The following is a 23,138-nucleotide window of genomic DNA, read 5'->3' on the forward strand; positions in this document are numbered from 1 at the left end:
TAAATTATACCAGAGATAAAGACCTAGTAATTTGCATGGCTGAGCCATAACTAAGACTTCTTACATGCCCCAATTCAAAGTGTAGAAACATTAATACTGATTATTGTTTTAAGTGATAGCATCAAAGAGAGGAGAAATAGACTAGAAAGCTAGGTGTCTTTTTGACTATGTAAACAATCTGCCAAGTTTTCCCAAGAGTTTAAAAAAAAAAACCTGGTTCCAGTGTTTAGTTTGGAAATTAAATGTTATCCGATCTATAGTGTTCTTTGCTGATGAAACTTGTCTTATGATAGGCAAATGGTTTGCCATACATGTACAGACCTTGCTTGTAGAGTCTTAAAGCAAACGAACACCCAACTTCAACAAAGCCAAAATGTATGGTGGGGAAGGGAGCTTTTACATTTTTGCCCTAAGCTGCTTAGAAACTGCAAGAAGGCAGTTTTCAAGGAATGGGAAGTGGAGAATTAACCACCAGTCATCTATCCTCAAATCAGTATAATAGGACTATATGAGTAGTAAATTAGTTTTGTGGCTATTTTAATTTGTCAAGTGAATCAAGAAAAGCTGATTCCAATGAAAAATGACCAGTTCCCGCATTCCTCTGTAATTAAATGGGTTCTTAAAGGTATTTTCCTTTCACTATCATTAGTGGGATAAGGAACCATCAGGAGAATATAATTCCTCTAATGGCTTCGTTTTTTAGTTATGAAAATTATGTGCAAGGAGCAGGAGGAAAGAACAAAGCATTGAAGGCATGCACTCCAAAGGGGGAAAATGAGGCAGATGTGCAACATAGATGAGGGAAATTTATAGAGTAAAACTATTCCAAACTGCTAAGCAGCCTCCTGTACCACATAAGTCCAGTAGTTCTAAGAAAATACAGATATGGTAGAAAAAGTAAGAAAATCTTCACCACAAAAACCAATAGTTACTACTAACAGGAAGTTATACACAAAATATATCTCTCAATACAGTGATCATACTTCACCCTAGTCAACTGACTCAATGCCTTGAGCAGCAGAACCTGAAGATGAGGGCTTTTGTGCAGCACTTTTCTCACACACCGACTTGGCCCTAGCCTCCAAGTGCATTCCCAGGGTTCTTCTTGAAGTGTTCGTCTCTTTGAAGGAATCCAGGACAGCACAGGGCTGTGTTGCAGGTGACACCAAGTCCCCATCTGCTGCTTTGATAGAGACCTGCTCTTTCAGGACTTCAACCTTCTCGTTGAGCTCATTTCTCTCTGTCTGAAGAGCCCTGCACAGCTTCTCTAACCGTTCCAGTTTTATTTGAAAGGCCTTGTACTCTTTATCACGGACAGTTTTCTGTTGTGTGTTTTTTTAAAATGAAAAACAAAACCAGTCGAGAATTCCATAATCTCATTAAATACAAATCATGTATTGTTTGTTAACAAAATAACTGAGCTGAACCACACTGGAAACCTCTACTGGCTACTATACGTGTTTAGTTTCCTCAGAAACGTTAACATCCAATCTAGTTTACCTTGGCTGCATATGCATCTTAAGTATAGGACTGCTGTTTTAAACATAATGTTTATAACATAATGTTTTAAATTGCCTGTTTCTTAAAAATAGGTAAAATCCCCTTAAAATTGAGGTAGATAGTTGTCAAAAGCTTGCTTTTCTTCCTTCCTTCCTTTCCTTCCTTCCTTTTTTTTTTATTTTAAAGACGGTTTCTCTGTGTAGCTTTGACTGTCCTGAAACTCAGAAATCTGCCTGCCACTGCCTCCCAAGTACTAGCACTTACAAATATACACTACCACTGCTGGGCAAAACAAGATTCTTATGCATGTGTGGTCCAACATTTTACAATCAATACAGGCAATACATTTTCCCTTGTAACATGGCCAAAATGTATTTTGTTACCTTTTTCAGGTAAAAAGTCATTGAGGTTGTTTGTTGGTAGTCACATTAGGAAGTCTAATGAATGCACGTTCCTAGGCTTGGACTCAACTTTAGCATCTCTTAGTTGGTTGTTTAAAGGCAAGGGCTCACCATTTAACCTTAGCTGGCCTGGAACTGTGTAGCTCAGACCAGACTTGAACTCCTAGAAGTCCTGTTTTTGTCTCTTGGTGCATGCCTTAACAGCACACACAAGTCCAGCCATAACTTAGATGCAGGCACTAACACTAACTCAGGCCTAGTGGCTGGTATCTTATAGGAGAGAATCTGTTGTTATAGATTCAAGTTTAAGAAGGTAATAAAAATGCTTCATCCTTCATTCAAGGCCTTCTGCCTCTATCCAGCTCTGAGAAAAGGCTGTCTATTTGATAACTTCCATACTCTATGCATAACTAATGACAGACCCTAATCTTACCTCTTCAGCCATCTGCAGAAGTGCTTTATTATTGTTTTCCCATTTGGNACGCCATATTATTGTTTCTTTTTCCAGTTTTTTAATTTTCTTTGTCATCTGTGAATGAACATAATTACAACTTTAAAATCCTAAGTTATCAGTTAAAGTTTTCTTTATATGTGCAAATGTTTTGGCTGCATGTATGTGTGTGTATAAAACATAGGTGTCTGGTGCCCTCAGGGTAAGACAATCATATCCCCTGGAACTGTTGTTACAGAACAGATAGTTGTGCCAGATGTGTGGGTGCTGGGAACTGAACTCCAGTCCTCTGCAAGAATAAGTAAGCTTAACTGCTGAACCATCTTTCCGAAAGGCTTCTGAACTCCATCCTCTTTGGAGGATGAGCTGTTCAATCACCATAGAGGATTAATGTTGCTCTTTTCTGTATCACTTCATTTGTCTCTGACTTCCAAAACTAAATATTGATGTTCTACCACAATATCCAATCACTTGAGAACTAGAGGGAGTAGAATTTGGTTACCACTTTGAGAGAAATTAAAGCTATGGTTTGGAGCTTGTTATGACCAGGCTGATCTAGAATTAAGAGATCTGCCTAGGATTAAAGGAACATTCTTAATCCTTTGTTATAAAAATTCAATTTTTAGAAGTTGAAAAATGAATTAATCAATTAGTCATTCTCAGTATTCTTTTGTTTATTGAGTTCATACCAGTTATGAATTAAGTCAGGACACTGAGCCAGGTGCTGTTAAGGGAAACAGAACACCAGACAAATTTTGCTGTGGACAAAGGCCATGGAAAGAACTCATAGAAGAACTGAGTTGAAATCTGACACATAGTGATCTGTATTTTTTCCATCCCACAGGACCCTCCAGAAGGATAGCAAATTTGGGGAGTCTCTATCTTGAACTGTGTTCCACTTCAACAGTGAGCATGTGCTGGAATCCAGCTAATACTTACTGTGCCTAAAAGTTAACCCTTGAATCAACTCAAAGAACTGGTAGGCAGAACAAATCTGCTGCTCATGGAATTCTCCAGATTACTAGGACTAAAAATACCTCAAGATGGTAATCTGAGCACTGTTTAGTTCATAGTATTTGAACACGTTTAATGTGCCAAACACTACCAGAAATTGGTGGATCTTTAATATTCTAAAGGGGCAGGAGGCCAGCAAGCCTAACAGACCTTTGTTTGATCCCTGGAACCTACATGTTGTAAGGAGAGAACCTACTCACAGAAGTAGTCCTCTGTCCTGCACATATATATGTGTATAACACAATAAGTAAATGGGGGGTGGGGAGCCCACAAAGTCAGCAAGTTGATTACAATCACACATTTTAAGATTTAAATTTTATTTATATGTATGTCTGCGTGTACACAGTCATGGATTTCTTAGAGCTGGCATTACAGGTATTTATGAGCAACTTGACATAGGTGTTGGAACTGAACTGGAAGAGTAGTAGGCACTATTCACCACTGAGCCATCTCCCAACTGTATAGATTTATTTTTATTAGTGTTTACTCAGGTGGGGGGGCATCTGAAGAGGAGCATAATGCCTACAGACACCAGAATAGGGTATCAGATCACCTTGAATTACAGACTGTTGTGAGTCACTCAACACGGGTACCTCCTGCAACAGCAACCAGTGTGCTGATCCAGAACATGCATTCTTGGCTACCTGAGAAGGAATGAATGGGTCATGGCTTATGCCATACATTAGGTACTTTTCAGCACCACTTTTAATAATACCCCATTATGTAGTTTGACTGATGTGTACCTGTAGCTGGGAAGACTGAGGATTGAGGTAAGAGGGCTGCTTGACCCCTAGAATATAAGACCAGCCTTGTCATCATTGTGTGTGTGTGTGGTGGTGGGAAATACGTGCAGTGGTGCAATAAAGCATCAGATGTTCAAGGTTATCAGCTTGTACTAGTCTGGGCTACAAGCTCTGTTGTTGTTTTATTTTTTTTTAATTTATTTATTTTACATATGTAAGTATGCTGTCACTGTTTTCAGACACACCAGAAGAGGGCATACAGACTGTTGTGAGCCACCATGTGGTGGCTGGGAATTGAACTCAGGACCTCTGGAAGAGCAGTCAGTGCTCTTTAACCGCTGAGCCATCTCTCCAGCCCCCACGATCTGTTTTATTTATTTTATTTTTTAATGCAGGCAAAAAAAGGATTTTGTGAAAGGAATGGAAGTAAGTCTGTAACGTAATTAAAAAAGCATATTGCTAAGAAACTTTTTTTTACAGCAAAATAAAGCAGAATCCTAAAAGTATGAAGCTCTTTGGGGATACATTAAGGAATAAAGTGGCCAAATAGAGCCCTATTTCTGGAAGATAAATAAAAAGACAGTCTCATTAACAATTAGTGATAAACTCAACCAAATAGTAATAAAGAACTCATAAGATCCCTTTTATATTTCAGTCTACTAAAATATATAAATACCTTTTCCATTTCCTGCCTGAAGGTTGTAAAAAGTTCATTGCTTTTTGCCATAGTAGTCTGGAATTCTTCAAATTTATCCATATAAAGAGAAAGCTACAGAACAAAATAGAAAGTCAGTTATTCTGAGTTCTAGGTAAACAATTAAAACTCTACATGATGAGGGTAAAATGTCATGGCTAAAGTTCTAATAACTCTCAGAGATCTAGTATTTGGGAAGCTTATTGCTGTTAATATAATGTAAAAACAGTATTATAGCTTCATTAATTAAAATCCAATGGACATGGTAGTTAGAAATTTCACATATCTGCTAATGTTTTGAATCTGCCCCCTACTTACATTTGAAAACTGTAAAAGACCAGCTCTAAGCTTACTATTGAGGCTATCTTCTGAGTAAAGATGTGAAGGGAGGTGGCAACAGTGAGATGCTCAAGGAAAGAACAAAAACTAGGAAATGGCAGGAAATTCTCTTTTAACTTAAAGGAATTAATATCCAAGACAAATTGAAAAACAACAGTGTAAAGTCACATACACTCCCCTCTTAGAAAAAGCATTCAAAGAGAGAAGACTGAGAAGAGAAAGGATAAGCCCTAAGTTCCAGGAAGGCACCCTTTAGAAATGGTCTAATGCCGTTCATTACAAGGAAACAAGATGTTCAGAGGATTTTTTTATAAAGGGGCAGGCTGTTAAGATTTGGTTCCCAGAGCCCGAATGGAGGCTCACAACTATCTGTAACACCTCCTCTTGCATGTAACAGGCACATACATGCAGGCTGGCAGGCAGGCAAAGCACTTACACATAAAAATGTTAGAAAGTAGAGGGGTTGTCTAGGGCTACAGTTTAGCAGCAAAACGTTTGCTTAGTGTAAAGTTCAATCCCCAGTAATGAACTAATCATCAGATACCAAAAAAAAATTTTTTTAATCAGTGCTATGATAGGAAAATTATAGGAGACAGAATCAAATGAAATGTGGGAGGCTGGGGTGGGATATCATGGAAGATGGCAGACAGTTCATCAGGCTACAAGTAATCACTGGGACATAGGCAACAAGCAGTACCTGCAGAAAAGTGTAGCAAAAGAACAAAACTGCAATAGAATGCAGGATTGAGCAAAAGCGATGCTGATGGCCTGAAGTCAGGCAAGGGTGGTACTCAAAGAGCACGTTTGCACTCATAATATCACAGAGCAGCAAATGAAATCAACTCTTGGAAAGGATGGTAATGTTCAGGTAACAGAAAAAGAAACGACAGCAAAGCAAACAGTAAGATGACACTGGTCCCAGACAGCACCTGCAGAAAGCCACAGACTTATATAACTTACAGATCCAAATTGAGTCTTGTCTCCATTCACTTGGACAAAAGAATGTATAGGACTGACAGATAATGGATTTGAATTTCCTACTAGCCTTCTGGCAATGATCATAGCCTACTGGGAAAATTCCAGAGACTTCTGATAAACACCTGTTAAAATCTGTATTCTTGTAGGAAGTTGGTATCACCAATACAGTAAAATGTAACACCCTACCCGCTGCCCAAAGCGGTACTTAAAAAGATTCATACCAGGTTAAATGGATTAGTGTATTTAGGGTCTTAACTTTTAAGAGACTTAAACTTTAGTTTCTTTCAACAGAACCTAGCTACCTTAAAAGTACCTTATTTCACCTACAAAGACAGGGAATCTTTCTTGTACCTTCTCCTCATATAAGGAGATGAATGGTACACACTACACGTTTTCTAAACAGGTTGTACCAGAACACCTGCACAGTGTGGAATGAAAAGGGAGGGAAAGCCTTGGCTAAAAGTATTTCACAAAACTACCTTCAAGTGGAACTATGATTACAAACAGTATTAAAACAGCTTAGGTGACAAATTAGCACAAAAGTATAATTAGGTTAAGGTATGTGAAACTAACATTCTTTAAATCTGGAAGCTTGCCTTTTTTCCCTTAGTGTGAGATATGAGTTAAGACATTTAAGAATATACTGGAACAGAATATACTTGTCAGGCCTAGCTACCATTTACACACACCTTCCATCATAGGAAGTAGACATGGTTAAATACTTTATTATTTTACTGCTTATGTAGGAAAAGGTACAGTGGAGGTCTAAAACAATTTACAAAGTTGAGGTTTTAAGGATAGTGTTTTGGGTGATATTACCTTAAGTGTGGCTGAGAAAGCTGCTCTATGACCTGAGGAACATGAAAAGATGGGGTGAAAGGAAATGGAGACAGGGAAGAAGTATCTGGGACCTTGAAATGAGAACCATTAAAGATGGATAACAACATCCTCTCACTGATTTGAGAGTGGGAGCTACTATTACTAAGACAGGTCTTTTCCTACTAAAACCAAGGACACTCAAATTTGGATGGTTACCCTAAATGAAAAGACACTTCTAAGAGATATTCAAGACTGCTCCCTCAACATTGTGTTAGCTCTTGCTGTGAAAAAGCAAAACATTAGAGGAATTTCCAGGTATATATTAAACGGGTCACTTTTCTTACATTCTGCTATCCCCAACTATCAAGTTACCTGCTGCTTTAGTTGTACTTCTTGCTGTTTCATTTGTTCATATTTGTGCCTGGATTCTGTTGCTTCTTTCAATAGCTAAAAAATAGAAACATCCTTGCAAAAGTACTAATAGCAATTACAAATATGAACATAATGTCAAGTACCATAATTACTCCACATCCTTCAGCTCACTATTTTAGCAAGAGTGACTACCCTACAAAATGGAATACCTTCTTTCTACCAGTTACCATTTACACATACCTTCCATCATTAGGAAGTAGAAATGTTTGAATATTATTTTTACTGCTTAAGTAGAAAGGTATAGTGCAGGCCTAAAACAATTTACAAACTTGAGGTTTTTAAAGGTGGTGTTTGGGTAAAAATAATCACATGTCTGATATAAGCAGAAAACATAGCTAAGTACCACATGACTGAGAAACCTCCTCTACTACCTAAGGAACAAGATAAGATGGGGTGACAGTGTATGGAGTAAAGTAGTAAAGTTTAGAGAACAAAACAAAATGGGTGGGAGACTGGAGATGTGCTTGCTTTATAGGCAGAAAGCCCAGGGTTTAATCCCGAGACTTTCTAAATTCAGTATAGTGGTTCAAGGAATTCAAGGTCATCCCGTAGCTAGAGCTACAATATGAGACCCTGACTCAACAAAAATAAAATAAAGGGTATGTCTTTGTTGGAGAACCTGACTCAATAAAATTAAAATTTCACCAATAAAAATAAATCATTTCCCTAGTGTTAACTTGTTCAAAAACAAAACAAGGGCAAGGTATAGTAATGCATGCCTTTTTAATCCTAGCACTCAAGCAGGCATGTGGATCTTTGAACAGTAATAAGTAGCCAAAAGCCTTCCAGTGCTTTTCTATCATACCTCAGGAGTGACATGGAATGTTTTAGTTAGTTAAAATACTGGCAATACCTTTTCCTTTTTTTTCTTAAGGAACAGAACTTACAAACTCTCTCTCTCTCTGATGTTTTTCATCAGCTTCTTTTATCAGCTGTGTTGTTTGCTGAAGTTTGGCATCCACAAGCTGTTGTTGCAATTCCTTGTGTTTGAATACTTTATCAATATGCTATGGAAAAAGAATTCCTTCCATCACTTCATGAAGACAGGAACACAATGGGAGAGGAAATATAAGATGTTACAACACTCTGCTTACTCTGCGTTCCTATTCATAGCACATAGCTAAGAACATTGGGTCTTTTTGTCTCTGCACTTAAAGTAGTGTTTGACATCACCTGCAAGAGTACTGCCCTCTGTTGGAGCTAGGCATCATCACAAGAGAAAGAAGAGCTCAAAATAATAGGTCTGTACATACACAGCGCTTTTTCTGCCCATTCATCTTTCCCTACCCATTAAATTTTGCTAAATTAGTCAGTTGAAGGCAGCGTCTAACAACTTAAATGATGAGTCAAAGCCAAGCTAATGTGTGACACTAGGCAAATTTCTGTCCTACTAAATCTCAATGCCAGTATCTGATATAATCATACCGAGATTTGCTGAGCTGTAAGTAGTTCATAAGGTGCTTGGTGCTATACAGACATTTGGCAAAAGCTTGCATTTCTAAGAAGAACTGGTAAGTGGCTATCTATATACACTAAAGCCATCAAAACATGAATGCCTTCTTGGAGCTAGAGAATTAGGATTCTTCCAGTTACAGTATGATATGTGACAAGGAGAATACTAATGGGCAATGAGGTAGCCCAGGTATCAAGAACATGGCAATGATTTCTTCACATATGAATATGAACATGCCATGTTATTAATCCTATAACTTCCTACATCTATGAGGAAGCAGTCAGCCTATTAATAAAACTAAAAGAATCAGAAAAGGGGGGGGGTTAGTCAGATGGCTCAGCAGTTAAGAACACATGGCTGCTCTTCCAGAGGACCCATGTTCAATTCCCAGTACCCATGTGGCAGCTCCCAACTGAAACTCCAGTTCCAGAGACTCCCCTCACACAGACACATATGCAGGTAAGAACTAATGAAATTGAAAAAAAGAAAAAAGAAAATTAGGGCTAGGCCCATGCCTTAATCCTTTGTAAACTCAAGGGCAGTCTAGACTATATGGCAAGGTCCAGGACAACCAGGATTACAGACAAAACCAACAAGAAAGAAAACCAGGTCTTTAATACTTTAATCATAAATTTTATCCTATATGACAACCAAACTACAAAACTATTTAATAAGTTCTTCAATAATAAAACAGGACAAAGAAATCTTGTATTTTGGAGATGAGACATAAACTAGTAAAACATAGGCTTTATTTGGTTCTTAATTCAGAATTTTGTTATTAACAGAAAAATAGGAATGGTTAAGAGCTCTTGCTGCTCTTCTTGTTGCTCTTGCAGAGGACCCAACATTGGGCAGCTCACACTGCATGTAATTCCAGCACCAGTGACTCCAATATCCTCTTCTGATCTCTTGGAGTACCCACACACATAAAATTTTAAAAGAAAAGCAAATACATTCTAGCAGTGATTAGATTTATGGTCAAATGATATGGTCAAAAAGAACTTTGATTCATACACTCAATATCTACAAATGTGGCTTGAAAGATGGCTTAGTGGTTAAGATCACTGGCTGCTCTTCCAGAGAATCTGGGTTGAATTCCAGCACACACATGGTGGCTTGCAAGATGTGTTGACTCCAGTTTCAGGGGATCTGACACCCTTCTAGCCTCCTTGGGCACCAGGCATATGTGCACAGACACGTGCATACAGAACATCCATTCACAGAAGATAACTTACAGTGTTTCAATGAGTTCAAGACAGGAGCTATGAACATGGCTTAGCAATTAAATGCAAATAATGTTCTGAGCTTGGTCCCCAGCACCCACCTTAGGCATCTCTTAGTCACCTGTAATTTCAGTTGCAAGGGATCTAATATCCTTTTTGGGCCACTGTAGCCACTGCACTCACGTGTAAATTCATACCCAGACAAAGACAAACATATATACATATAATTTAAAATAGACTGAAAAACTTAAAAGCTGTTCAAGGTCATAGTGAGACACTGGAAAAAAGAAAAAAAAACCCCAAACACCTGAAATCTTATCACTCAAGAAGCAAAGACTACATCTGCCTCAAGTTCTAGGCCAGCCAGGAATACAGTGAGTTTCAAGTCAGCCTGGGCCACAGATAAAAATCATACAACAAAACTCACAAAAGGCCAGGGGTGGTGGTACATGCCTTTTATCCCAGCACTCAGAGGCAGGCAGATCTGAGTTTGAGGTTAGCCTGGTCTACAGAGCAAGTTCTAGGACAACCCCTACTCCAGCAAAACAACAAAAACAAAAAAGACAGAGGCCTGGGATAAAAGTTAAATGATAAGACATATGTAGCATACACAAGGTTCTTGGGATTTTGGCACAAAAAAAGATAAATAAAAAAATAGGGTTGAAGATAGCCAGCTCAGTAGCAAAACGGCCTCAGAGTATGGCCAAGGCCCTGGATTTAACCAATAGCACAATTAAAGAAAAACCTAGGTAAAAAGGGAAATTCGTTTCTTAAATGTAAAGCTGGGCATAATTTACACATGCCTATGGTGAGCTACCTGGGAGGTTAAAGCTTGAGGATCTATTTAAGCCCACGAGGTGGAAGCCACTCACAGTGATAAGCAAAACCCAATCTGAATGACAAAACAAACAAACCAAACCAAACCCTGAAACATAGATATAATGAAATGGCTATAGATACTGTATAATCACAAATGTGATGCAGGGCATTCTGGGGCTAAATATTTAGCCATTATTAGTCAAGATAAGAAAACAATCTGTTGTGAGAATTGCCATCTTCTAGTATCACATGCAACTAGTATTTAATAAGACTCCTGGAAATTATCTTACCTATTTTGTGCAGATAGATTCTGAATCTTCCTGCTTATATGCAATGGTTTGATTCTTTCCCTAGTCAATAAGCCCACTTCTGCTACACATGGACAGAAGTTCTAAAACATCCTCCAGTAATACTTTTACTATAGTAGTGAACAGAGAAGTTGCTACTACCAGTGAGAAGCAATATAAAACAATCTAGTACTATATTACCTCTTCCCTTAGTGCATACTGCTCAATAAGCTTCTTCAACTTCTCTCCCAGTTCAATGTTCTCCTGTCGCAGTTTGGCATTGTGGATGTCGTGTTGTTCCAACTGAGCCTGGATTTCATTTAGAGTTATCTGGAAATGTGCTGTTGCTTCTTTACGTCGTTCTTCCTCCTCTCGTGCCTGCTGCATATTTTCCTCCTTAGTATCCAAAAGAATTTCTGTTAATAGGAGCTGTGTGGGCAAAATGCTCACAGAAGCTGCTGTGGCCAGGCTACTCAGGAGGCTGAGAAGGAGATCCCAAGTTCAAGGTCTGCCTGGGCTTACAGAATGAGTTAAAGAACAGTCTGGCCAACTTAGTGAGACCCCATCTCATTTTAAAAGAAAATGAAGAAGTGGTTCAATTGGTGCAGGTGCCCAAGCCTAAAGACTTAAGAGTTCAAATTAATACCCACATAAAAAGTGGAGCACGGCAGCCTGTGCCTTTAGTCCTCACATTGGGGGGGTGGGGGGGACGACTCCACATGCACACATACACTACCACAGTCAACACACAAATGGACGCATACACCAAAATAAAAATAAAGGTTGGAGATGCAGTTCAAGTAAAAAATTGTTTGCCTAGTTTGAGAGGGTCAAGAGACCAATAGCATCCTTATTTTGAAAAGCTTACCTTCAAGTATGTTTTATTAATCCATGACTAGTTGGGTTGGGATGGGAGTAAGTTGAGTGGGATAGAAACAAGGGCCTTGGGGCTGGCGAGATGGCTCAGCGGGTAAGAACACTGACTGTTCCTCCAAAGGTCCTGGGTTCAAATCCCAGCAACCATATGGTAGCTCACAACCACCCGTAATGAGATCTGACACCCTGTTCTGGTGCCATCTGAAGACAGCTACATTGTACTTATTTATAATAATAAATCTTTGGGCTGAAGCAAGGCTGACCAGAGCAAGTGGGACTCAGCGGTGCTGACTGGAGTGAGCAGAAGTGCTAAAAACAGTTCCCAACAACCACATGAAGGCTCACAACTACAGCTACAGTGCACCCATTACATTAAATGAATGAATGAATCTTTTTTTTTTAAATTTTTATTTATTTATTTATTATATGTAAGTACACTGTATCTATCTTCAGACACTCCAGAAGGGGGAGTCAGATCTCGTTATGGATGGTTGTGAGCCACCATGTGGTTGCTGGGATTTGAACTCAGGACCTTCAGAAGAGCAGTTGGGTGCTCTTACCCACTGAGCCATCTCACCAGCCCGAATGAATGAATCTTAAAACAAAAACAAGGGCCTTGAGCACACTAGACTTGTGCTTTCCCTATAGGCTATATCCCCAGCCCAGTTTTTGTTTTCATTTTGAGACAAGATCTCATTAAATTGTCCAGGCTGACAGTGAACTTGCTCTATAGTGTAGGCAGGTCTTGAACTTGTAATATTCCTATCTCATTCTTTTAACTAGCTGTGGTTATAGACCTGTGCCCCTAACCTAGGTACCATCTACCTTAAGATCAAATTATAAAGGTTCAGGGCTGGAAGGATACCTCAGTTGTTCTTGCAAAGGACCTAGGATTGACTCCCAGCATTCACAAGATAGCTCACAAGCATCCATTAATTCCAAGTTGAGGGTAATTCCAATTTCTGATGCCTTCTTCTGACTTCTACAGCCAGCAACTTTGTATTGGTGTGCAGATACATATGCAGGAGAAACATTCATAGAGATAAATACATCTTTTTAAATAAACTAATAAATATGAATGATCAATAAAGAAGGAATTGAGAAGATGGTTCAGGGGTTAAGATCATTTACTGTTTTTCCATAGGACCCAAGTTCAGTCCCCAGCATCCAAATCAGTTGGCTTAGAACCATCTGTAACTACAAGGGATTGAGGTTCCCATCCAGAGCATGCAATGAGACACACACCATAAATACAATCTTTTTTTTTTTAAATAAAAAAGGAAGAAAGGGGGTTGGAAAGATGGCTCAGAGGTTAAGAGCACTGACTGCTCTTCCAAAGGTCTTGAGTTCAAATCCCAGCAACCATCTGTAATGAAATCTGATGCCCTTTTCTGGGGTGTCTGAAGCCAGCTACAGTGTACTTACATATAATAAATAAATAAATCTTAAAAAAAAAAGAGCACTGAAGGCTCTTCCAGAAGACCTGAGTTCAAATCCCAGCAACCACATGTGGCTCATAACCATCTATGATGAGATCTGGTGCCATTTTCTTGCCTGCAGGCATACATGCAGGCAGAAAGCTGTATACATAATAAATCTTTTAAAAAGGGAGGGTGTGCTAGAGAGATGCCTCAGTGATTGAGAGCACTAACTACTATTCCAGAGTTCCTGAGTTCAAGTCCCAGCAACCACATGGTGGCTCACAACCATCTGTAATGGGATCTGCTGCCCTCTTCTGGTGTGTATGAAGACAGTTACAGTGTACTCCTATACATAAAATAAATATTTTGTTTTGTGTTTTTTAATGGAAGCAAATGATAACTCCCATCTGGTGAAAAATCCATGTCCTAAGGTAAATGCTGCTGTACCTAGGTCCTTAGAATATAGATGGAGAGATGGCATTTGCTCAGAGTTCCAGCTCAGTGCCCTACAGAAGGACAGGCCATTTACAATGTTAAGAGGCAGATTCTTTTCATGACTCTTCTCTCTTCCTCCATGGATACCAATTCATACCTGCTTACTTTTCCTACATAAATTTGCCAAGATCTAATGCTACTGCTAAAAGTACTGGGAGTAAGCCAGGAAACTTGGGCAGTGCAGCGCTGACATCGACCTGCATGTGCAGCCGTGCTCCTTTCTCAGAGTCTAAATTTACTACTTTCTCATTTCCTGGCAGCTACTTTAGGCGCAATGTTTTTTTTAAACAAAACAAAACAAAACAAAACCCAAAACTGGCAACTCTGTGCTATTTTAAGCCATGGCTTTGAGTGGTAGGGGAGGGAGGGAGAGAGGACTGGAGAGAGGTCAATAGTTATGAGCACTGCTACTCTTGTAGAGAACCCACTTTCAGTCCCCAGCACCCAGCAGATGGTGGCTCATAACCATCAGTAACTTCAATTCCAGGAGACCTGACACACTCTTCTGGCCTCCTCTTTCTCTGTATAGGCCTGGCTGTCCTGGAACTCACTCTGTAGACCAGGCTGGCCTCGAACTCAGAAATCCGCCTGCCTCTGCCTCCCAAGTGCTAGGACTAAAGGCGTGCACCACCATGCCCAGCTCCTCTGGCCTCCTCAAGCACTAGACATGTACATGGTACACACAAATAAAGAAAAGCTTTTGGGGCTGGTGAGATGGCTCAGCGGTTAAGAGCACCGACTGCTCTTCCAAAGGTCCTGAGTTCAAATCCCAGCAACCACATGGTGGCTCACAACCATCCGTAACGAAATCTGACTCCCTCTTCTGGAGTGTCTGAAGACAGCTACAGTGTACTTACATATAATAAATAAATAAATATTTTTTTTAAAAAAAGAAAAGCTTTTAAAAAGAAAGTTAGCTGGGAGTTCCATGTTTACTCTATGTCACTAAATATGAGGGAATTCCTTTTTTGAACAGGAAACCCAAATTTAAAAGAGAGTGTTCTATCAATCATTCACTTCAGCCCAAGCAAACCAGAAACAGGGTCATATCTGGTCTCTAGATAGGCACAGATTCTCATATATTCTCTGTCTCTCTCTCTGTCTCTCTGTCTCTCTCTCTCTTTCCTTCCTTCCCTTTCTTTCCTTCCTTCCCTTTCTCTCTCTTTCTTTCTCTCTTTCTTTCTTTAAGATTTTTCCAAGACAGGGTTTCTTTGTATAGTCCTGACTGTCCTGGAACTCAGACATCCACCTGCCTCTGCCTCCCAAGTGCTGGGATTGAAGGCGTGCACCACCACTGCCTGGCAAGGCACAGATTTCAAATAGACACGAGATGACCTTTTGTGACATCATCTCAAAACAATGAAACAACTAACCTTTAAGGTCTTATTATGACGCTGAAGTTCCCTGCAAAGAGATTCCAGTTTGCTNCTTGCCAAGATGGCCTTGCTGTGTTCACTCTGAAGGTGAACTTTCTCTTTCACAATCTGGGCTTGCTTCTTCTGCAGAATCTTCATTTGTTTCTGAACATTCCTGCTTTCCTCCAGCTAAAATGAACAAGCACTTTACATTCAGAAAGCGTAGCAAAAGCCCTCATTCCCTCAGTGAAGGCTAGAGCCATCAGTTACCAGCTATGTGATTTTCTTTTCTTTTTCTTTTTTTAAGACAGAGTCTTGCCATCTAGCCTGGTTGGCCTACAATCCTCAATCCTCCCCACCTCAACCTTAGGTCTGGAATTACAGGCATATGTACCAAAGCCAGCAAAGAGCTGTGGCTGGAGGAATGGCTAGGCAGCTAAGAGTACTTAGCTAATCTTCCAAGGGACCCCATATCAAGTGGCTCACAACTGCCCGTAACTCCAGTTTCAAAGGATTCAATCCCACCCCCACCTCTCACCCCGCCCCCAACACACACAAGTCTTAAAAAAATTCACTGGCTCATCACCCAGAGAGAGGGACCTGTAAAATGTGAGCATCGGGAACATTTCATTCAATCAAGATGAACATTCAGATGTCATGGCATCAGCCTGTAATCACAGCACTCAGAAGGCTACAGCAGGAGGATTGTCATGATCTCAAGGTCAGCCTAGAGCTCTGAGTACCATGGTCTGGGTTATAATATTACTCCCTATTTTTACATACAAAACAAAACAAGTCAACTACTAGGCTAGAGAGCAGGCTTAAGCAGTGCTTAAGCAGAGGACCAAAGAGTTCAGATCCCAGAAGTCTGTAACACCAGTTCCAGGAGATCTGATGCCCTCTTCTAGCCTCCTTAGATAATGCATTTATATGCACACCACCTCAAACCCAGTGGTAGAGCACTTGCCTCCCACAAGTAACACTTGGGGTGAGGATCCCATCCTTAGCATGACTACAGGGCGACAGGGAGAGCCCAATACTGTGTTGTATAATTGTATCCAAACTGTTTCATGCTATGTGAAACCATCAACCTCCTCCTTGTTCTACTTGTAAGGAGAGTAAGCAATTTAGTGTGGATGGAAGATAAGACCTTAGTCTTTCTTCAGCCCCCAAGATATAGATCTTCAGAACAACTTTTAATTATTCAAGTTCTACTTTAATATCCAAATTTTGTACAACTATGATCAGGCCACAAGTTGCCCAAGAATAGAGTGAGATGGAGATTGGAATCTTGAAACCTTCCACAGTGACCTGGGGACCCTGATTTTTCACCTTTGCCTGACTTCAGAGACTAATTATAGCTCTTCCTGGTTTCAAGTCAGTGATTCATGGGCAATTTAGGCTTCTCATTTTCCACTTTTAATCCATTTCTTTTGCCAGAGTTTCATCTTTTGAGTTTAACCCTTTGCAAAATGAGCTAAACCCTATCCTGGCCAGAACTGGTAAGGCCAATATCTCTTGAATTTCTGTTTGTTAGTTAGCTGTCTATAGACTACTTCCTAGATATTAAGATTTGCTGAAATCCAAACATAAAAATACAGGATTATCGGGACTAAAGAGAAGGCTCAGCCTTTAAGATCACTGGCTACTCTTCTAGGGGACCTGGGTGCAATTCTTGGCACCCACATGATTCTCATAACCATCTGTATCTCATCTGTGATTCAATTTCTAGCATGAAGAAGCAGCTTACAACAGTCTATAACTCCATCTACTTCCAGGGAATCCAACACCCTCTTCTGGTCTCCAACAGCACCAGCACACATATGGTACACAGGTATACTTGTAGACAAAATACCCACATACATAAAATAAAAACACTTTAATTCAAAATGGGATTACTGTGCTTTTTTGTCTTTATTTTTATTATAAGAGAAGCTGATGTTGTGTTAACAAGATGGCTTAGGGGGAGGCTTGCCATACAAACCTTATGGCTTGAGTTCAATCCCCAGAACTCACTCTGAAAAGTTGTCCCCTGTCCTGACATCCACATGCACACTGTGGGGCTCAAGTGTCAGCACTCTTTCTCACATACACAAACACACATATACATATAAAAGCTGGAATTAATGTGTATGTTATTTAGAAATTAATATTGAACTTAATTTTTTAAAAAATACCCAGACCACTGAACTAAATATAGAACTTTTTTTTAAAACTAACTAGGACTCAAGGATCCTACAATTTTAGGTTAGAAGCAAATGAATCCTTTTTTTTTTTTTTTTTTTGGTTTTTCTAGACAGGGTTTCTCTGTATAGTCCTGGCTGTCCTGGAACTCACTCTGTAGACCAGGCTGGCCTGGAACTCAGAAATCCGCCTGCCTCCGCCTCCCAAGTGCTGGGATTAAAGGCATGCGCCACCACGCCCGGCTCATGAATCCCTTTCAAGGTAACATCTATACTAACAGATAAGATGGCCACCTTCCCAACCTTTCTGAACAGCTTTTATTGAAGAAATTGATGCTGAGTCACAAAGAGCAAGAGTGCCACCTTGTGGCCCATCAAAACACACCAAAAGCATCACTGCAGGATGTGGTAGGTCCAGTCTGCAATCCCAATACTGGGAAGGTCATAAAGGCAAGATCAGGAGGTCAAGGTCATACTTGACAATGAGTTCCAGAGTGACCTGGGACAAATAAGGTTGTCTGTAAAAGACAAAACTAACCAAACAAAAACTTTCCAAACACTTTCCAGACACTCCTTCTAGGAACTCCTATGGGAAGAACTGCTGCTTTTGCATATGTGAAGTTGCTCAAGTGTGGACTAGGCAGGGTACTATAACTTGAGAGGCTGAAGGCAACTATCCCTGCTTCAGGGTTCCCATAATCCTGTGCTCACTAAGCCTTTGCTGCCCCTTTTATGTTAGTTCATCTTTATAGTCCTAAATAAATTCTTGGGTTTTTTTAGATTTATTATTATATGTAAGTACACTGTAGCTGTCTTCAGACAACCTAGAAGAGGGCATCAGATCTCATTACAGATGGTTGTGAGCCACCATGTGGTTGTGGGATTTGAACTCAGGAATTTTGGAAGAGCAGTCAGTGCTCTCAACTGCTGAGCCACCTCTCCAGCCCCCTAAATAAATTCTTAAAAAGCAAACACCCTTTTTGTTTTTCACTGACTTTAGGATGGACTAGTACAACAAAGGAATTGGTATTACTTTTAATAATTTCCCATAATTTACACTACATTAAGTAGCTACATGGTGACTCCAGGATGTCAAATTCTGGATTATATTGTTACAACTCAACAACATTGTTGAGGGATTATTGGGGACACTGTGGGCCACAGGCTTTGTCATATAAAAAGGTTATTCTATGCTTCTCTCAGAGTCAGATGGGGATAAAACTGGAAAAGGGCTCTTATGGGCTTCATTCTGACAACTAGAAGGTAAGAAGTGGGGACATTCAGGTTGAAAATTTGGGGAGGCAGGTAGGTATCATAATGCCACAAGCCAAGAAGAGCCCAGGTAGACAGATTCTTCTGGAAGAGATGTAGTTGTATCAACTGACTCCAACTGAGAAGGGGAAAGAACAGACAAAAGAAGCTAGCCAGGAACAAAAGAGCTCACAGTTAGTCCCAGCAGGCACAGAGGATTCTTCAGGACCAGCTCCACATACAGCACACTGTAGATATGGTACAGCACATTTCAGATGGAACCCATATCCACGTTAGCAATATTCATGGCAATGTCATAGTAATGGAGATTCTAGGGGCTAGTTCGCTTCATGTCTATCAGAGACACTGACAAATGAATCAGAAGTACATCCCACATATCAGCCTGTATTCCTCCTCTGTGGAAATCCCTGGTTGCTTCTTGCACTCACCATAGTACAAAAGACATGCTCCATGTCTGGTCAAATAGGAGTAGGTTTAGGAAAGTATCAAAATTGCTGAGTGCCAATGACAAGATATCCCCAAGGTTGTCAAAACTTGCCATGTTTTTGTTGTTTTGTTGTTGTTGTTGTTTTGAGCAGAGTCTTGGTATGTAGCCCAGGCTAATCTCAAACTCAGAGACCCACCTACCTGTCAAGTACTGGGATTAAAGGTATATGCTGTCACACCAGTCACTGTGTACTTTTTAAATGCATTTTTAAAAAACCACTCAACTAGGTGTGGTGGTGCAAGCCATTAGTCCTAGCACTCAGAAGGCTGAGGGAGACAGAGCACTGAATTAGAGGGCAGCCTGGCCTATAAAATGAGTTCTAGGATAGCCAGGGCTACACAGAGAAACCAAGCTGTCTTGTAACTGACTCCCCATGCCCCCCCCCCAAAAAAGACAGAAAAAATGAGAAAAAAACCCAAGGCTGGAGAGATGGTTCAGTGGCTGAGAGCACTGGCTGCTCTTCCAGAGGTCCTGAGTTCAAATCCCAGAAACCACATGGTAGCTCAAAACCATCTGTAATAAAATCTGATGCTCTCTTCTGGTGGGTCTAAAGACAGCTACAGAGTTATCATATAAGTAAATATTTTTTTAAAAAAATTTTAAAAATGAGAGAGAGAAACAGACAGACCCACTCTTTCTTGTGGGCAGTTCAGAATTAGCCCACAGGGTACATAATATATGTATTTTCCTGGTGTACACATAAATGAAATTCTCCAAGGTACTGGCTTCTAGATGTTCAATTCATATGACATTACTAAACTTTTTCCAGAGCTGCTGGTAAATCTGTATACCCAAAGCACTGTAATAAAGATCATGCAGGGGCTGTGGAGGTGGCTCAGTGCATGCTGCTCTTGCAGAAGACCCAAGTTCTGTTCCCATCACCCATGAAGGGAAGCTTAAAACTGCCTATAATCCCAGCTCCAGAGGATCTGAAACCCCCCCCCTTCTGGCTTCTGAATGTGCAAAGACTCACACATACATATGTAATTAACAGTAATTTCTTTAAATAGTGGGAAATAAAGACAAGAGACCATGCATATCTACCCTTTTTAAGTACATAAAGATTATATTTCTTAATTTTTGTCACATAAAAGACATAAAATGGACCAGGCATGTGGGTTCGTCAGGTGACTCAGTGGTTAAGAACACTGGCTACTCTTCTAGAGGTCCTGAGTTCAATTCCCAGCAACTACAAGGTGGCTCATGACCATCTATAAAGTATCTGACGCCCTCTTCTGGCATGTAGGTGTATATGCAGACAGAGCATTCCTATATTTAAATAAATAAAATTTAAAGAAGATTTTGCAGTTGTACCAGTGCTACCTTATGAACCAGCCCGGTGGTGGTGGTGTGAGCCTTTAATCAGGAGCCAAAGGTAAGTGAAAGTCCATAAGTTCATGGCAGGCTTGATCTACACAGCTAGTTCCAGGAAAGCCAGGGCTACACAGAGAAACACTGTCTCAAAAAAACAAACAAACTAAACAACAACAACAAAGGACCAGGCATGATGGTCCAATCCTTTATTCCCAGCACTCTGAGGCAGTGGCAAACACTGGTGATCCTTGCTGAATTCCAGGACAGCCAAGGCTACAGAGTGAGAGCCTGTCTTTAAGAGAGAGGGAGGGAAAATGGTATCTCATTGTGATCTTCCTCTCTGACCACTATATGAAGTTAATACCTCTATCTATCTTTATGGGTCATTAGGGTAAGTTATCTCTGGTTTTCTACTTCTATGAAATGCCAATTTCCTATCTTCTGCCATGTGTTCCACTGGTTATTTGTTTATTTCGTATTTGTAGATATTCTTTTATTTTTCCATATTGTTATTTTCTTGTCCTAGGAATTGAATCCAAGACCTTGTACACATAAGACAAATGCTCTGACTGAGCTATACATATACACCCCCAGTCCTAGGTGTTCTTTCAGGGGTATCTTTTTAAAATGTTATGTGTGTGGGCATCTTGTCTGCATGTGTACCACATTTATGGTACTCTCCTAGTCCAAAGGCCAGAGAGGGCATCAGATCCCCTGGAACTGGAATTATGTTAGCTGCCAGGTGAGTGCTAGGACTTCTGAGTCTTTTGGACAAGTAGCTAGGCACTCTTAACCACTAAACCATCTCCAGCCCCCTTCACATATTCTTGATACTAAGTCTAACTCTGTTGAAAAGGTCCCAGGTTTGTAATGTTATCTTTCAAGGTACTTTGAATCCCCTTTTTCCTGGTATACATTCAATCTGGGACTGGCACATGCTACGCAAGCATATTACCACTGAGATGTATCTCTAGCCCTTTTTTATCTTAAGGCAGGGTCTCACTAAATTGCCCATATAGCCCTCAAACTAGTGACTTTCTTGCCTCAGCCCCCTCAATAGCTGGCATTATAGGCCTGTACTAACAGTAACAGGTCCTAGTCTTTAAGGTATTTACTGGAGGCACATATTGATTTCAGTAGACCAATTTCCACAATTTTTATTTCTTTGCTTATTTATTGCATGTCTATATACCATGACTGACTGTGGAAGTTAGAAGATAACTTCTAGGGGTCAGTTCACACCTTCTACCATGTGAGTCCTAGGCATCCAACTTAGGTCATCAGGCTTTGCAGTACGTACCTTTCTCAACTCAGGCTTTTTTTTTTTAATTTCAGGCTTTTTAAAAAAGATTTATTTATTGTATATTTATATGATTACACTGTTGCTGTCTTTAGGCACACCATAAGAGGGCACTGCATTTCATTACAGATGGTTGTGAGCCACCATGTGGTTGCTGAGAATTGAACTCAGGACCTCTGGAAGAATAGCAGAGACTACTTAGCCATCTCTCCAGCCCCTAACTCAGTCATCTTGCTGGCCCACTTTTTTTTGTTTGTTTGGTTTCTTGTTTTGTTAAGATAAAGTCTTGTTGTATAGGCCAACTGACCTCAAACTCATAGAAATCCTCTGGCCTCAGCCCCCCAAGTGTTGGAATTACAAATGCGAACTACCATACTTAGATGATTTGTATAAATGCTTTTAAAACTATTTAATTAGTCAGGCAGTGGTGGCGCACACCTTTAATCCCAGGCAGAGGCATGCAGATTTCTGAGTTCGAGGGCGGTGAGTTCCAGGACAGCCAGGGCTACACAGGGAAACCCTGTCTCTGTCTCAAACAAACAAGCAAACAAACAAACAGAAAACTATTTAATTTTGTGTGTCTCTGCATGCTTGAGTGGATGTATGAGCAAGAACCCACTAGGGTCAAAAGGGGCATCAGACCTCCTGATACCAGAACTGGAGTTCCAGGTGCTTGTGAGAGACCTGTGTTAGGACTGCAAGCCATGTCCTCTGCCAGATCAGTACACATTCTACTGTTGAGCCCAACTTGTCCATTTTGATAATGCTTTTCATGGTGTAAGAAACCCATCCCAAAGGTACTCAGTGGGGTAAAATTGCTTTCTGGACAAGGCTGAGTATATGAATTCAAATCCCCAGTACCCATATAAAAAGCCAGGCATAGTTATGTAAGTACCTGTTATCCCTGTATCATTTGGGGTAGGGGTGTGTGCTATGAAGATCACTAATTCCAGCTTTAGTAAAAAACCCTTTCAAGACAGGAAGATGGAGCTGGAGAGATGGCTCAGTGGTTAAGAGCACTGGCTGCTCTTCCAGAGGTCTTGAGTTCAATTCCCAGCATCCACATGGTGGCTCACAGCCATCTGTAATGAGATCCAGTGCCATCTTCCGACCAGCAGGCATACATGTAAGCAGACTATATACATAATAAATAAATCTTAAAAAAAAAAAAAAAAAAAGACAGCCGGGCGTGGTAGTGCACGCCTTTAATCCCAGCACTCGGGAGGCAGAGGCAGGCGGATTTCTGAGTTCGAGGCCAGCCTGGTCTACAAAGTGAGTTCCA

At 40.3% G+C, this 23,138-nt stretch overlaps 1 protein-coding gene across 3 annotated transcripts in view; it reads right to left on the bottom strand.

Moving 5' to 3' along the window:
* Positions 1-16: 16 nt before the first annotated feature.
* Txlng (taxilin gamma) overlaps positions 17-23,138 on the bottom strand; it is a 49,405-nt gene continuing 26,283 nt past the window's right edge. The window contains exons 5-11 of one of the 3 annotated variants that reach the window (XM_029534280.1): positions 15,319-15,489; positions 11,355-11,549; positions 8,259-8,378; positions 7,312-7,386; positions 4,786-4,878; positions 2,335-2,430; positions 17-1,322 (exon numbers count right to left, since the gene is read on the bottom strand). In XM_029534280.1, the coding sequence (XP_029390140.1) occupies positions 990-1,322; positions 2,335-2,430; positions 4,786-4,878; positions 7,312-7,386; positions 8,259-8,378; positions 11,355-11,549; positions 15,319-15,489 (1,083 nt within the window). In that variant the 3' untranslated portion in view covers positions 17-989. The remainder of the gene's footprint in view (positions 1,323-2,334; positions 2,431-4,785; positions 4,879-7,311; positions 7,387-8,258; positions 8,379-11,354; positions 11,550-15,318; positions 15,490-23,138) is intronic. The other 2 variants (XM_029534282.1, XM_029534281.1) reach the window with 2 other exon arrangements.

Source organism: Mus pahari, chromosome X, assembly GCF_900095145.1.
Source record: "Mus pahari chromosome X, PAHARI_EIJ_v1.1, whole genome shotgun sequence".
Lineage (NCBI taxonomy): Eukaryota > Metazoa > Chordata > Mammalia > Rodentia > Muridae > Mus > Mus pahari.